General features: G+C 41.8%; 1 protein-coding gene across 1 annotated transcript in view; it reads right to left on the bottom strand.

Moving 5' to 3' along the window:
- fbxo16 (F-box protein 16) overlaps positions 1-16,440 on the bottom strand; it is a 61,342-nt gene that overhangs the window by 10,950 nt on the left and 33,952 nt on the right. The window contains exons 7-8 of the mRNA XM_060821555.1: positions 12,659-12,864; positions 11,867-11,969 (exon numbers count right to left, since the gene is read on the bottom strand). Of these exons, the coding sequence (XP_060677538.1) occupies positions 11,867-11,969; positions 12,659-12,864 (309 nt within the window). The remainder of the gene's footprint in view (positions 1-11,866; positions 11,970-12,658; positions 12,865-16,440) is intronic.

Here is a 16,440-nt window from a genome sequence, read left to right as displayed (position 1 = left end):
TCTGATGGGACAAGCTCTACCTGAATCATACTGGCACCAGCATCCTGGCAAATTGCAAAACTAGGGCTGTGGATAGGGCTTTAAACTAAATAGCAAGGAATGAGTTCATTTGCATGCAAAATTACAGAAAAATTTAAAGTGGGGGTGGGGGTATGGAGGAAGGCTCAGGAGAGATTATTAAAGTTTCTACAACAAATGATAGGACAGAGAGTATGGAAGGGGTCAGGGATCTAACCTGAGGCACAGCAGATAAGGGGACAACTATGAGAAGGGGGGCAGTCAATACAAGATGGTTTTGTACTTAAACGCACTCAATACACAATACAAGGTAAATGAGCTTGTAACATAGATTGAAATTGGCGGGCATAATGTTGTGGGCATCACAGAGACATGACTGCAAGGGAATTAGGACTGGGAACTAAATATTGAAGGATACAGGTCTTATTGAAAAGACAGGCAGATTGGCAGAGAGGATGGAGTTAACCTGTTAGGAAGAAATGAAATTAAATCGATAGTAAGGAGCAATCTAGGGTCAGATGGTGTACGTGCGTGGGTAGAGTTGAGGAACTGCAAAGAGAAAAAGACCCTGATGGAAGTTATGTATAGGCCTCCTAGCAGTGGTCAAAATGTGGGCAGAAAATAAATCAGGAGATAGAAAAGGAATGTAGAAAAGGCACTATTATAATAATCATCGGGGTCTTTGATATGCAGGTGGACTGGAAAAATCAGGTTGGTTGTGGGTCCCAAGAAAAGGAGTTTGTGGAATGTCTATGCGATGGTTTTTCGGAAAAGCCTGTGGTACTAGTGCCCACTAGGGAACAGGCAATTCTGGATTTGATGTTGGGTAATAAGGCTGACTTGATTTAGGGAGTTTAAGGTGAAAGAACCCCTAGGAAGCAGTGACCATGCTATAATAGAATTCACCTTGCAATTTTTAAGGGAAAAGCTAGAATCAGATATAATGGTTATACACTTGAGTAGAGGTAACTACAAAAATGAGGGAGGAGCCTGACCAAGTTGACTGCAAGGGGAGCTTAGCAGGGAAGTGGAGCAGCAATGGCAGCACTTTCTGAGGGTAATTTCGGAAGCACAGCAGAAATTCATACAAAGAGGAAGAAACATGCTAAGGGGAGGACGAGGCAACGATGGCTGACAAGGGAAGTCATACACAGCATAAAAACAAGAGAAAAATATAGAATGTGGTAAAGATTAGTGGGAATGAGAGGATTAAGAAGCCTTTAAAACTAGCAGAAGTTGCGTGCAATTCTGATCTCCTTCCTATTTGAAAGATGTTGTGAAACTTGAAAGGGTTCAGAAAAGATTTACAAGGATATTGCCAGGGTTGGAGAATTTGAGCTATAGGAAGAGGCTGAACAGGCTGGGGATGTTTTCCCTGGAGCGTCAGAGGCTGAGGGGTGACCTTATAGAGGTTTACAAAATTATGAGGGGCATGGATAGGGTAAATAGGCAAAGGCTTTTCCCTGGGTTCGGGGAGTCCAGGACTAGAGGGCATAGGTTTAGGGTGAAGGGGGAAAGATATAAAAGAGACCTAAGGGGCAACTTTTTCACACAGAGGGTGGTATGGGTATGGAATGGACCAATAGGGTCTGTTTCCATGCTGTACATCTCTATGACTCTAAGTCAACAATCAAAAGCAATAAGGGGGAGAAGATGAAATATAAAGGTAGTTAGTGAATGATATAAAAGGTCACAAGATTTTTTTAGACTTATAAAGGACAGAGGGACAAGAGTGGATATTGGACCTCTGAAAAAGGAGTCTGGAAAAGTAATAATGGGAAACAAAGAAATATAAGAACAGGGATGTACTGTTGAGGTTGTCTAAAGCTCAGGTCAGGCTGCATTTGAAATAGTGAGAGTAGTTTTGTATTTAAGGAAGGATGTGGTGGTCTTGGAGGGGTTGAAGGAGGTTTACAAGAATGATCTCAGACATATGAGAAGTAGTTGAGAACTCTGGGTCTGCACTCAATGGAGTTTAGAAAGATGAGAGGAAATCAATTTAAACTTACAGAATACTTGGTTAGAGTGGAGGAACTGCATTGGTACTTTACATCTACCTTCACAGCGGAAGACACCAGTAGCATGCGAGGACTTCAAGAGAGTTGGGGGCAGAGGGTGAATGTGGTGTCCATCATTAAGGAGAAGCTGATAGGGAAGCTAAAAGGTCTGAACGTGAATAAATGACCTGGATCAGATGGACTAAATCACTGGGATCTGAAAGAGAGAATTGAGGAGTTTTTGACTGCATTGCTAGTGATCTTTCAGGAATTACTGGAGTCAGGGAGGGTCCCAGAGCACTGGAAAATGATTTATGCGATACCGCGGTTTAAGAAAGCAGGGAAGCAGAAGATGGGAAATTATAGGACTGTAAGGCAGACTTCGGTCAGTGGGAAGATTTTAGAGTCCAACGTTACAGATGAAATTGCAGAGTACTTGGAAGTGCAGAGTAATTTAGGGCTGAGTCAGCACAGCTTCATCAAGGGAAGTTGTGCCAGACATATCTGTTAGAATTCTTTAAGGAGGTAATGAGCAAGTTGACAAAAGAGAGTGGACCTGATCTATTTGGATTTCCAGAAAGCTTTTGACAAGGTGCTGCACTGAAGGCTGCAAAATAATTCTTGTGCGTGTCTCTGTTTGGCTTGTCTTAGGATTAGATTACTTACAGTGTGGAAACTGGCCCTGCGGCCCAACAAGTCCACACCGACATGCAACCCACCCATTCCCCTACATTTACCCAAGATTATGGGCAATTTAGCATGGCCAAGTCACCTGACCTGCACATCTTTGGAGTGTGGGAGGAAACCAGAGCACCCGGAGGAAACCCACGCAGACACGGGGAAAATGTGCAAACTCCACACAATCAGTCGCCTGAGTCAGGAATTGAACCCGGGTCTCTGGCGCTGTGAGGCAGCAGTGCTAACCACTGTGCCACCGTGCCACCTACTAGGGCCTGAATGCTTTGTTATAACCTGCAGCATCCTCTGACACCTTAAATCTCCATACCTTCAAAACCTGCCAAAGGTCAGCTGCCTGCATGCACCAGAGTGTCTATCTCAGCTGTTGCCCAGTGATGATGGTGCTGGTGAAGTGCCACACACAGTGGGGGTCAATGCTCTAGGATGGATGGATGTGTTGTCCCAGTCAAAGTGGTGCCCTTCTTCGTCTGTATATAAGGGTACTAGTGAAGTGGGTCACGTCTTTTTGTGGCTAGTTGATGTTCATGTGTCCTGTGGCTAGTTTTCTGCCTGTTTGTCTGATGTAGTATTTGTTACAGTCTACACAAGGTATTTTAGAAATGATATTCATTTTGCTTGTTGTTTGTATAAGGCCATGCTTCAAGGAATTCTTGTGTGTGTCTCTGTTTGGCTTGTCCTAGGATGGACGTGTTGTCCCAGAAGGACACCAATTTGACAGGGACAACACATCCATCCTAAAACAAGCCAAACAGAGAATTCCTAGAAGCATAGTACTCCAACCGGAACTCTATCAATAAACACCTCGATTTGGACACCATCTACCATTCTCTGAGAAAAAGAACCAGAAATGATATCACCCACCCAAAGAAACCTAAACACAAAAAAAGAGAATGGGGGACATAGCACCAGCACTACACCAGTGGCTCACTGATGATGTTACCTAGTATGGTGACAAAATGTCTGAAAACAAATCTTCCAGCTCAGTAAGCAAACTTACATTCAGAGTCTCAATCTGAGCTATAAATCTTTTCAAAATCACTAATAGCTCTGGGTACAATATGCTAAAACTGGCCCAAAGATGGGAAACCAATGCCACCACAAACATCTGTACTTCCTGTATGAACGCCTAAGGAAATAGGTACAACCAAAATGTCTTAAATATAAACCTCCACTCAACACCCCACTAGCCAAAAGAATAGCAGAACAAAATGGCCGCAGAATGCTTAGAGAAATGCTTAATGATGCCCACAACCGATTCTGTAAATACAATCGGAAAATTTTGCATCAAAAAACTTTACTCACTAAGGCGACAGACTGTGAATGGACAGACACACTACAATGAACCATGAGTATCAAACAGCAGCAAAAACTAGCTCTCCAGGAAAAACTACACAAGCTCACACAAAAGAACATCATAAACAACACAGAGGCTTGGATAAAAACATATCAGAACGACCTCTAACAGATACAGAAAAGTCCGTCCTAGTAGGAGGATTAAATTACATCTACAGAGATGCGGATAAAAAGGACTTCCTAGCAGCATTAGAATCAACTCTGAAAGACAACAGACTCACAGAAGAAACCCGACAGACCATAAGATAGACAGTTGCACCAACTTTAAATATGAAAAAGGAAACCCACTCAATATACAAGAAAGGAAAGCACCAGAAGGACTCAAAAAAGATAAAAACATTGTAATCCTACCTACAGAGAAAGGACGCATGACCGTCATTTTAAACGGAACAGACTAGAGAGGAATTTCGATTATCCAAAAGACACAGGCAGGGAATATTTTGTTCAGTTAATCAGAATTCTAGATAATCCAATGCCGAATAAGATAATTTAGCCAAGCATCCGGACCTTGCAATCTTGCTGGACAATCATTATTCAGATAATCGAGGTTCCTCTGTACCATGAGAAAGCGAACGCACTGCTTGCAGGTACTGACAGTTACCAAAAGATGGCGATAGACCCGATCCCATAACTAGAGCACTGAATCACAGCCTTACTCAAAAAACTTCAGAAATCAGGAGAATTAAAAAAGACAGAATTCCAAAAAATGAAACCAGATGGATACAACACACTATGCTTCTAAGGACTACCCAAAGTATACAAACCAGAAGCACCCCTCAGACCCCAGCCTCACTACCTGGAACACCAACGTACAGACTAGCCAAGAAACTCCACCGAAGACTAAAACACTTAGTAGAAGACTCACGCCATTCCACCCACTCCACCCAAAAATTCCTGAACACCATCAAAGACTCCAAGGAAGGAGAGGATGAAATAATGGTCTCCTTTGATATAACAGCAATGTTCACATCCATTAACATCAACCTGGCCAACGAAACACTGACTACACTAGTAGAAGAACCAAAGACACAAACAAAAGACATCGCCAACATCATCAGTAAAGATAACATCGTCAAGCCAGTGGACCTGTGCTTTACCACCCACTTCACATTCAGGAAACAACACACACGGACCAAATACTTAACTACAGAAGCAATCATCCTAACACCCACAAACAAAGCTGCATTAGGACACTATTTCAACGAGCCACCACACATTGCAGCACCAAGGAACTACGAAGACCAGAAGAGAAACACCTATACAGCATATTCAAGAAGAACTGGTACCTAATAAACACAGTTCACCAATTTCTCAGCAACAAACCCAAACAAGCAGACACAACACAGCCAGAAACCCTAGCAACTTTACCCTACATCAAAGACATCTCTGAAATGACTTCCAGACTACGCAGACTTCTTGGCATCATGGTAGCCCACAAACACACATACCAACACACTTAAACAGCGGCTAATGAACTTAAAAGACCCAATACAAATGACAAGCAAAATGAATGTCATTTACAAAGTACCTTGCATAGACTGTAACAAATACTACATCGAACAAACAGGCAGAAAACTAGCCATCAGGATACATGAATATCAACGAGCCACAAAAAGACATGATCCATTATCACTAATATCCTTACATACAGAAGGACACCAATTTGACTGGGACAACACATCCATCCTAGGACAAGCCAAACAGAGACATGCACAAGAATCCCTTGAAGCATGGCAGTCCAAATGGAACTCTATCAATAAACACATTGATTTGGACGCCATCTACCATCCTCTGAGAAAAAGAACCAGAAATGATATCATCCATCCAAAGAAACCTAAACACATAAATAGAAAGCAGGACGTACCACCAGCACTTCACTGGAAGCTCACTGATGATGTTACTTCATATTGTGACGAAACATCTGAAAACAAACCTTCCAGTTCAGCGAGCAAACTTACATCTAGATAAAGGTCTTTTTCAGGATGGCTGCTGGTGAGTAGTGGAGCTTTGCAGAGGTCAATGTTGGGACCATGACTATTCACATTTCACATTCATGATTTGGACAAAGGAACTGAGGGCATTGTTGCTAAGTTTGCAAATGACAGATAGGTAGAGGGGAGGTAGTGTTGAGGAAGTGGGGAGGCTGCATAGGACTTGGACAAGTTCAGACAGTGGGCAAAGAAGACGCAGATGGAATACAATGTGTGAAAGTGTGAGGTTATGCAATTTGATTGGAAGAATAGAGGCAAGGTTAACTTTATAAATGGGCTCAGAAATCTGAAGCACAAAGAGATTTGGGAGTCCTAGTTCAAAATTCCCACAAGGTTGATATGCCAGGTTCACTTGGCAGTAAGGAAGACAAATGCAATATTATCATTAATTTCAAGAGGGCTAGAATATAAGAGCAGGGATATAATGTTGAGGCTGTCTATTCTCTGGTCAGGCTACATTTACAATATTATGTGTAGTTTTGGGCCCCGTATCTAAGGAAGGATGTGATGGCCTTGGAGGAAGTCAAAGGAGGTTTACAAGAATATTCCCAGAGATAAAGGGCTGGACATATGAGGAATGGTTCAGGACTCTGCATCTATACTCAATGAAGTTTAGAAGGACGAGAGAATACAGGGTTAGAGAAGATGTTTCCACTAATAGAAGAAACTAAGACACGTGGACATGGCCTCAGTAAGGAAGGCAAATGCAATATTATCGTTAATTTCAAGAGGGCTAGTATATAAGAGCAGGGATATAATGTTGAGGCTGTCTATTCTCTGGTCAGGCAACATTTACAATATTATGTGTATTTTTGGGACCGTATCTAAGGAAGGATGTGATGGCCTTGGAGGAAGTCAAAGGAGGTTTCCAAGAATATTTAGAACGGAGATGAGGAATTTATTCAGACAGAGTGTGGTGAATCTCTGGAATTCATTGCCACAGAAGACTTTGAAGGCCAAATCTTTGAGTGTTTTCAAGACAGAGATAGATAGGTTCTTGATTAATAAGGGGAATGAAAGGTTTTAGGGAAAAGGCAAGAGAACGGGGTTGAGAAACATAGATTAGATTAGATTACTTACAGTGTGGAAACAGGCCCTTCGGCCCAACAAGTCCACACCGACGTGCAACCCACCCATACCCCTACATTTACCCCTTACCTAACACTACGGGCAATTTAGCATGGCCAATTCACCTGACCTGCACATCTTTGTGACTGTGGGAGGAAACCGGAGCACCCGGAGGAAACCCACGCAGACACGGGGAGAAACTCCACACAGTCAGTCGTCTGAGTCGGGAATTGAACCCGGGTCTCAGGCGCTGTGAGGCAGCAGTGCTAACCACTGTGCCACCGTGCTGCCCACGATCAGCTATGGTCAAATGATGGAGCAGATTTGATGGATCGAATGGCTTTGTTCTGCTCCTCTATCTTACAGTTTTATGGTGTATTTCTGGTTAGATCGGGCCAGAGTATGCAGAGAACATTGACAAGGATGATATTAAAAATACACAGATATATATATCAGGAAATAATTGGCATACTCTATCTCTCTATCTTGAAAAAAGACTGAGGAGTGACCTAATAAAGATCCATAAAATTATTAAAGGCTTTGATAGGGTGTATACCCAGAAAATATTTCTTCTAGTGGGGAAGAGCAATAACTAGAATATAAAATAGTCACCAAAAAATCCAAAAGATAATTCAGGAGAAACTTATTTACTCAAATAACAAGGGACTCATTACCATGCTGAGCATTTGAAATTCATAGTGCAAATCTATTTAAGAGTAGATAAAGATATGAGAGAGAAAGCAATAGATTGTTATGATCATAAATAAGGGTAGATGGGAGGACACTTGAGGGAATGGACTGAATGGCCTGTTTTTATGCTAACTATCCTTTATAATCTTCAATAATTGTGACTTGAAATCACCTGCTCCACAAAAGCATTTCGTAAAAGGTGAATGATTTATAGAATATCAAGTAACCAGAATGTAATGGATTTTGTTGTTTATTTTCTCCAAACAATATCTTTCATCAAAACAATGTTTTGCTCAGAATCATTATCTTTAAACCTGACCCCTTTTAATTTTAATTCATCCATCCTTGTTCTTCAACCATTCACTGTAACGAACTACTTATCATTAACTAACTGAAATAGCTCCACAAGGAGGCCTGCATCCCATTACCATGCCATTCCTTATTTACATGGGGAGAGTCCTTGATACTGATTCAGCTCCTTCAGAGACAACTCTCAGAATGAACAGTATACTCTAAACTCCTGTTCTTACCTGGCAGCCAGGGCTCCCTGATTGGAACAGATTAACAGCCCCAGTCAAGGAATTCATTTTCTATAAGGCTACCTGGTTGACCTCGTTATAATCACTATATTCCTTCCCCTCTGAGTCTGAGGGCATAGGCCCGTTCTTTTCTTTGTAGCTCTTCCTAGGAGTATTTTAGCACCAGGTCAGGTTCCTCCAACTTGGCCTCTGATATGGGTGACGTGAATGCACCGTAGCCTGCCTCTTGTGCCAGGAACATTTCAAAAGTTAGATCAGCCGTATCCATCTCAGATTTCAAGGAATCTTCAATGCTGATGGAAAGGGAGAACTCAGGTTCCAGAATAGTCAGAAAGGTTGTTGAGGAACTGGGCACGTTTCGCTCCTGCACCGTTTGCAAGTTTGCAGCTTTCATATGGTCCACATGCTTGTTCAGGGCTGTCATACTTACCTGAACTTTATATGTCACTGGACCCGATCTCGCGTCGACCATGACTCTTACCCCATGCAGGGCTATTCCTGTGGTTCCTACACCAAACTTCATCCATGATGTCAACTGTCTCTTTCACTTAGAAGAGCCTTTTGTCTGGCCTGGGCATTCTGTTTCATCATCCCCCAGTTCAATAAAGATCAGATTGAATCTGGTGCAGAGTCTTCTCCCCAATTTCCTTCAGGGAAAAAAAGTCATTCCACATCCATCATGTTTAGTCCCTAAGAATCTTATATGTTTCTGTAAGGTTGTTTCTTATTCTTCTAAATTCCAACGAGTATAGGCCCAACCTAATCAACCTCTCCTCATAAGACAATCCTTCCATACCTGGTTTCAGCCTAGTGAACCTTCTCTAGACTGCCTCCAATGCCAGTAAATTTTTCCTTAGATAAGGGGCCAAAAACTGTTCACAGTATTTCAGCTGTGGTCCGACTCGTGATTTGTACAGTTTTAGCAATACTTTCCTATTTCTATACTTCATTCCCTTTGAAATAAAGGCAACATTCCATATGCCTTCTCTAATACCTGTTGAACATGGATGCTAGTATCTTGTGAATCATGGGTGAGGACTCACAAATCTCTCTATTCAGTAGCTTCTGTAATCATTTTCCATTTAAATAATACTTAGCTCTTTGATTCTTCCTGTCAAAGGACATAACTTCACATTTTCCCTCCAGTATTTTTCACCTGCCAAGTTTTTGCCCATTCACTTAACTTGGCTATACCCTCTGTAGATTCTTTCTTGTCTTCCTCACCACTTGCATAGCAACATTGTGCCATCCATAAACTTGGGTATAGTACATCACTTGCTTCATTCAAGTCAATAATATACATTATAAACAATTGTGAACACACACTGATCCCTGTGGCACTACACTAGCGAAAGGTTGCCATCTTAAAAATGTCCCCTTTATCCCAACATTCTGTCTTCTACAAGTTAGTCAATCCGCAATCCATGCTAAATATACACATTCAACACAAGTTTAAAGATTCCCATGGCAGTTGGGGGAACTTAAGTCAAACAAATTATAAGATTTGGTATCAGAAAAATAGTCTTGTTAACAACGATAATGGATCTACCAGATTTACATAAAATCCATGGCTCATGGAGTCCTCCAGGGAAGGAAATCTGCCATCCTTACCTGGTCTACACATGACTCTAGAACCACAGCAATTTGGCTGACTCTTAAAAGGCTTATCAAGCTATTTCAGAGAATACTCAGTTGTATCAAACTGCTACAGAAACAAGCATTTCAGATAACTTACACCACAGGATGCAGCGATCCAAGAAGAATGGTTAGCATCAGTTTCTCAGGGACAATTAAAAAAGGGCAATAAATTTTGAACTTGTCAGTGATACTCACATCTTAAGTTAATCAAATCAAGTTAATTTGTGACTTCAGGAGAGGAACAAAAGTATAGAACAAATTCTTCACTAACTGGAATGTTTTTTGAATGACTAAGTACAAAATTAGAATTAATCAAGAAGCAGTTGGATGATGTGAGGGCGGAACTGTAGGTCTGGATTAGTAACCTTTAGATTAGAGTGGTGCACGAAAAGCACAGCAAGTCAGGCAGCATCCAAGGAGCAGGAAAATCGACATTTCGGGCAAAAGCTCTTCATCAGGAATAGAGGCAGGTTGCCTGCAGAGTGGAGAGATAAATGAAAGGGAGGTGGGGGTGGGGAGAAAGTACCATAGAGTACAATAGGTGAATGGGGGTGGGGATAGAGATGATAGGTCAGAGAGGAGGGTGGGGGAAAGTAGCAAAGAGTAAAATGGGTGAATGAGGATGGGGATAAAGGTGATAGGTCAGAGAGGAGGGTGGAGTGGATAGATGGAAAGGAAGTTAGGCAGGTAGGACAGGTCATGAGGGCAATGCTGAGCTGGAAGGCTGGAGCTGGGGTGAGGTGGGGGAAGGGGAACTGAGGAAACTGGTGAAATCCACATTGATGCCATGGAGTTGAAGTGTTCCGAGGTGGAAGATGAGGCGTTTTTCCTCCAGGCATCGGGTGGTGAGGGAGCGGCAGTGGAGGAGGCCCAGGACCTCCACGTCCTCAGCAGAGTGGGAGGGGGAGTTGAAATGTTGGGGCACAGGGCGGTGGGGTTGATTGGTGCGGGTGTCCTAGAGATGTTCCCTAAAGCGCTCTGCTAGGAGGCTCTCCCCAATGTAGAGGAGACCGCATCAGGAGCAACAGATACAATAAATGATATTGGTGGATGTGCAGGTGAAACTTTGATGGATGTGGAAGGCTCCTTTGGATGGAGGTGAGGGAGGAGGTGTGGGTGCAGGTTTTGCAATTTCTGCAGTGGCAGGGGAGGGTGCCTGGAAGGGCAGGTGGGTTGTTGGGGGGCGTAGACCTGACCAGCTAGTCAAGGAGGGAACGGTCTTTGCGGAAAGCGGAAATGAGTTGGGGGGGAAATATATTCCCCCATACTAGTCATCAATTCAATATTCTTTCCTCATAATATACACTACCTCTATGGAAGTTGTGCCTGAATCTGCTTTGAGTTACTTTTCTTGATTGAAGGGTTGCCTTCTGGCAAACTATGAAGACATTGGCCGAAGTTCAAACAAGCAATGTTTAGAATTGAAAGGTGCTGCTTAGACAAATGCATGTGTTTGTTGAGAAAGGACCCAGGTCATTAGTGCAGACATGAAAACTGCATCCCACCACCCACTGCTAAGTATAGGAAGTCAGCTTCATTTAACTGACTCTCATCAATAAAAGATCAATAATCCTTGAACTGAGAATTTTGATCCTGCTTAAAAATTTAGAAAGGAACAGTGAATTACACACCAGTAGGTGGGACATTCAGAGGGTGAAACTCGATTTCACTAAAAGTAGAACTAGACAACAGCCAAATTTGACAGTTTGTATTCCTTGTGTCCAATTCCTTTTTCCATTGAAGTTTGTGGGTGCAGAATAAACAGGCCTGCTATTTCAGCATTGGTTATTTGATTCGTTCTTTCTCCCAGGTCAATTTAACTTACTTTTCTTTTTCCTTGAAGAAAGCTGAGGAGGAATTGTAGCAAACTTACCAGTGATCTTGCTTTCCTCATTTTGTAGTTTGCTGATGGATGCTTCATTCTTCCACGAGCCTGTTGGCCAAAAGTAGGGGTAGTTCCACCTCTCTTCTTTCTCCTGGAAAAATACAGCAACTCTCATTCAAGAATAGTGTTATTAATTCAAGAATGAATAGAAAGTAATGTCATAGAACACATAACCTGTTATCTGCAGCAAAGTTTGTGGAAAGTTTCTTGGAAGAGATTTATTGCTATGTGATCACTTATAATGGATATTGCACAATAATCCCTACTAACACATGCCAAACATCAAGCTACACACACAACAGAAAAAAATAATCTGTTCAGCTTAAAAAATGTATTCATGTTTTTGATAGTCAGATTAATATGTTTAACTATATGTGAAATGAATAAAACAAAATGATAATTTTATGCATTAAATTACTGAGTCTTTTGCTTTGGAGTAGTCCGTACATATTGATCCAAAATCAAATCTTAATAGTAATGATTTAACTCTTTTTTTTCAGTGCGTTTCTTTAAAATGACTATTTCCAAGGCACATATCAGGTTCATACTCAAAAATGTATTGGGTTCCAGTATTCCTTTCCAATTTCTCTTGTTGTTGTATCTGAACCACACTGAATACACCCATAATTGTGCATTCAGGCTATTTATGTGATCTCATTGTGGTGTCCTCCAGCTTCCCATGCTGCAATTATAGAAACACAGAGGCTCCCCTCGAGGGTTGAACATGTCCTTTCCCTTCCCTGCTGGTAGCCCGATACCTCCTATAGCAGGTTTCCTTACGCTTCCCCAATGGGTTCACAGTTGTCCAGGTAGTTGAAACGTATGGTGTCCGTTGGATGTCGGTCTGAGTCACGCCATGGTGGGTGCTCAAGCTGCACTTTCCCTGGTTGGGGTCGAACTGATGTCATTCTCAACTGCTTCTGATCCACAGGATCCTTTGGTAATGGATGGACATCCACCACAATAAATTCATCACTGGGCGGTGTCTGGAAATAGGAGAAATGCTGAATAAATGCAAGTTTGTGGTATCAGTCCATGGGCTATAAAGTTTGATGTAGGAAAGGTAAAAAGGTTGATTACAAGTTCCTCTAAACCTTTCCAAGACCACAGAATCAGGCAAGCACACTTTTTTTTAAATTGAGTATGTGATTTAAAAAGCTACAGTCTTGGACAGTACAATGCAGAAAGAGGCTTTTCAATTCAATATACTGGTGCTGGCTCAGAGGAGGTATCCCATTGGACTCAATTACCTACTCTCCCCCAAGGTCCAAACTTACTCATTTTAAATATTATTCCAATTCTTAGATGAAAGCTATTATTTAATCTAATAGACTTCCTGGCATATTAATCCAGATCATAATGAGGTGTTGCGTAGAAAGAATTCTCCTCATCTCCCCTCTGCTTCTTTTCTACCCAAACACTTGGGCAGCATGGAAGCTCACAGCACCACGGACCTGGGTTCAATTCCACTCCGGGCAAATGAAATTGTGGAGTTTGCGCGTTCTCGCCGTGTCTGCGTGGGTTTCCTCCAAGTACTCTGGTTTTCTCCCACATTCCAAAGTTGTGCAATTTAGGTAGATTGGCCATGTCAAATTGCCCATAGTGTCCAGGGATGTGCACGTTAGGCGAATTAGCCCTGGGAAATGCAGTGTTTGGGTCTGGATCTGGGTGAGATGCACTTCAGGGTGTTGATGTGGACCCAATGAATGGATTGGCCTCTTCCCCACTGTATGGATTTTGTGACTCTATCTTAAATCTCTGTTCTTTGTTTACTGACCATTCTGGCATTGAAGAAAGGTTCTTTTTATTTGATCTATTGTTTTTCTTTCTTTTTTCACACACCTAACTGTTTTCCCATCATCTGTGTTCCATTCCAACTTTATCAACCACCACTAAATCATCCATGTTTGCAATTAGTGGTCACTTTACCTGCAAAGCCCAACAGGAGCAGTACAAGACACCAAAGGCAAGGGAAGGATATGGAAAGAGGGAGTTTTAATTAAAATACTATTGGAGGGACAGATAAGGCACTCCACCTCTCTCTAAAGACATGGAGAGTATGGTGGATACTAGTGTGGTCCCTCTCTAAGGATACCAAGGCTTGAACATAATTTTTTAATCAACCTGTTCAGAAATTTTATTATACACTTCTAGAGCAGGTGGGTCTTGAACCCAGGCCTTCTGGCTCAGACATTTCCATTGCACCACTAAAGTCCTCCATATTTGCTCTACCTTTCTTTTCTTTATGTCCAGAAATGCTCTTACACATAACTGGGGAATGCTTCTTTTTTTCCACGCCATCAAATCATCCATTAACCTCCACCAGTAAATCACCCATGTTTCCATACTTACACTATCAAAACACCCCACAAAATAGAGCACCTGCATTAAATTTCCCTTTAACCTAGTCTGCATTAAGGGAAACAACACCAGCATCTCAGGTAATTAAGCCCCCTCATCCCTAAAACTGTCTAAAAATTCCATCTATAAATTAAAATATACCTTCTTTCTTCCTAAAGTGTGAGTGCAGATTGGACAGAGTTCCAGATCAAACCAAGCCAGTGACCTATAAAGTTTCAGCATACCTCCCTTGGTAGTCAGCAGGCAAGCCATCACGTGTTCAAAATGGTTAATATATGATTAACAGTATGCAACTGTATTGCCTAAGGCAACTAAATAGATAACACTGGCTCTTGGCAAGCTAGTACAAGATTTCGCCTGTGTAAATAGTGTTAGTGAAAGCTGCATTATTTAGAGCCACAACAACTGAAAGAATAAGAGCTGGATTTTCATGGACTTGAGAGGACTCAATGTTTGCTGATTGACAAAAGGGGATGGGACTGAGTTCAGACAGATCAAACTTTGGTTGTTGCAGAACCTTAACCTGAACTATTGGAGTCAAGAATTTATGAAGTAGTTGCAACATAATCGGCACAGATAAGATTTGTTTAACTTCAGTGCTCTTAAGCTATTTTAAATCTCTTGCTCTTTAAACTGTAAAATAAACTGGTTACAATTGTCAATGATTCTTAAAAAAAAATGCTTGATTTACAAGCCAGCTGATATAACATCTGTCAGTTTTAGCAGAGTTCTTTACAAGCCTATGAAGAGAGAGCACAGTAGTGACATTAGTTGGGCAGTGAAATTAGTTTGCGAATGACTCAGAACAATGGTGAGAGGGGAACAGTACGAATGGTTTTGGATTCAAACATGGCTTTGGGAAGATAAAGGGACGGTGGGATTAGGTGCTGATTCAGGCCATGGGGAGAACAGGGAAGAGAGTTCCAGCTGATATGTTAATTGCCTGGTGCCCAGGTCAGGAACATTTTGAATTGGTTTGATAAGATATTAGAGGGAAAGGGAGTTGAAGGGAGAGGATACAAATATGAAGAACAGGAAGCTAAAGATTCAACTGGAGAATACCAGAAACTAGGAATTAAACTGAAGGACACCTAAGTGGTTATAACCTCTGGAGTATTATTTGAGCCACATACAAATTGATGCCAACTAAGGAAATGGTGCAAATAAAAAGGAAGTTTAACTTCTTCGGTCATTGATACCAACCAGAATTGGGACAGCAAAGAATTCTACTGTTCTGATGGATAACACATCTGAAGTGGATGGGGCTTGAACCTGTGCCTCCTGACTCAGAGTAGAGTCACCATGAGTGTACCAGAAGGGCTCCTTGCACTACAGCAATACTGCCTCTCTCAAACCTACCAGGGTTCACAGTGAAAAAATAAAAGGAGTTACAACACTCAGCAGCTCATGCATGATCAGTTTCTGGCATTTCTTCACAACTGGGAGATAATAAACATCTGACAACTTTTCACCAAAGATTTGAATGGGACAAGGACACAATCACAGAAGATGGGGCTTTGGGATGAACACAGATATCTGAAGCACACACATTGTGTAAAGCTTTACTGGTTTTAATAAACTGTAATTCTTTGACAATACTGAACCACCATTCGTTCAGAATCCTTGAACACTTAACATCCCCCATACCATATACTTTTTACTAGTAATGCACACAGACAATCACAGCTCTGGGGATTGGCATCCTTATCTGTGTCTATCAATGCAGGCATAGTGCGCAAGTATCCATGATAATGTCTGTTATCGCTTCATTCCTTCTGTGGGAGAAGGATAAGTGTGAACATTACCAGGCAAAGGTGAAGAGGATGCCTGACATAAGGTTCTTGACTCCCTTCGAGGAGCAGGCTGTCTAGTTGGCACAATAGTAAGGGCAAGTGGTGAAAGGGAGATTGGATACCTACAACTATCTAGTGAGAAAACCTTCAATCTGCATCAACCTTGGTTAAGCGAGGTAGCTCGTGATATGAACAAAGCATTGTATTTTTCTATGCAGCCCAGATCCCATACCCAAGCCCAGATAAAAGGAAGAAAAGATCCATCTCCAGTCCCTTCTCTAATAGCCCATCAAACCAGAATCCTGAGGAAGAACAGTTGTGAACTTGAGACAATGAACTGTCAAGGCCTTCCTCCTTCATTCTCCAGCAAAAGAGACATTCATGTATTGGGAAATCTATCTAAACCAG

Source organism: Hemiscyllium ocellatum, chromosome 3 (assembly GCF_020745735.1).
Source record: "Hemiscyllium ocellatum isolate sHemOce1 chromosome 3, sHemOce1.pat.X.cur, whole genome shotgun sequence".
NCBI lineage: Eukaryota > Metazoa > Chordata > Chondrichthyes > Orectolobiformes > Hemiscylliidae > Hemiscyllium > Hemiscyllium ocellatum.
Note: the sequence above shows the minus strand (reverse complement) of the source record. Positions and strands in the feature narration are given on the sequence as shown.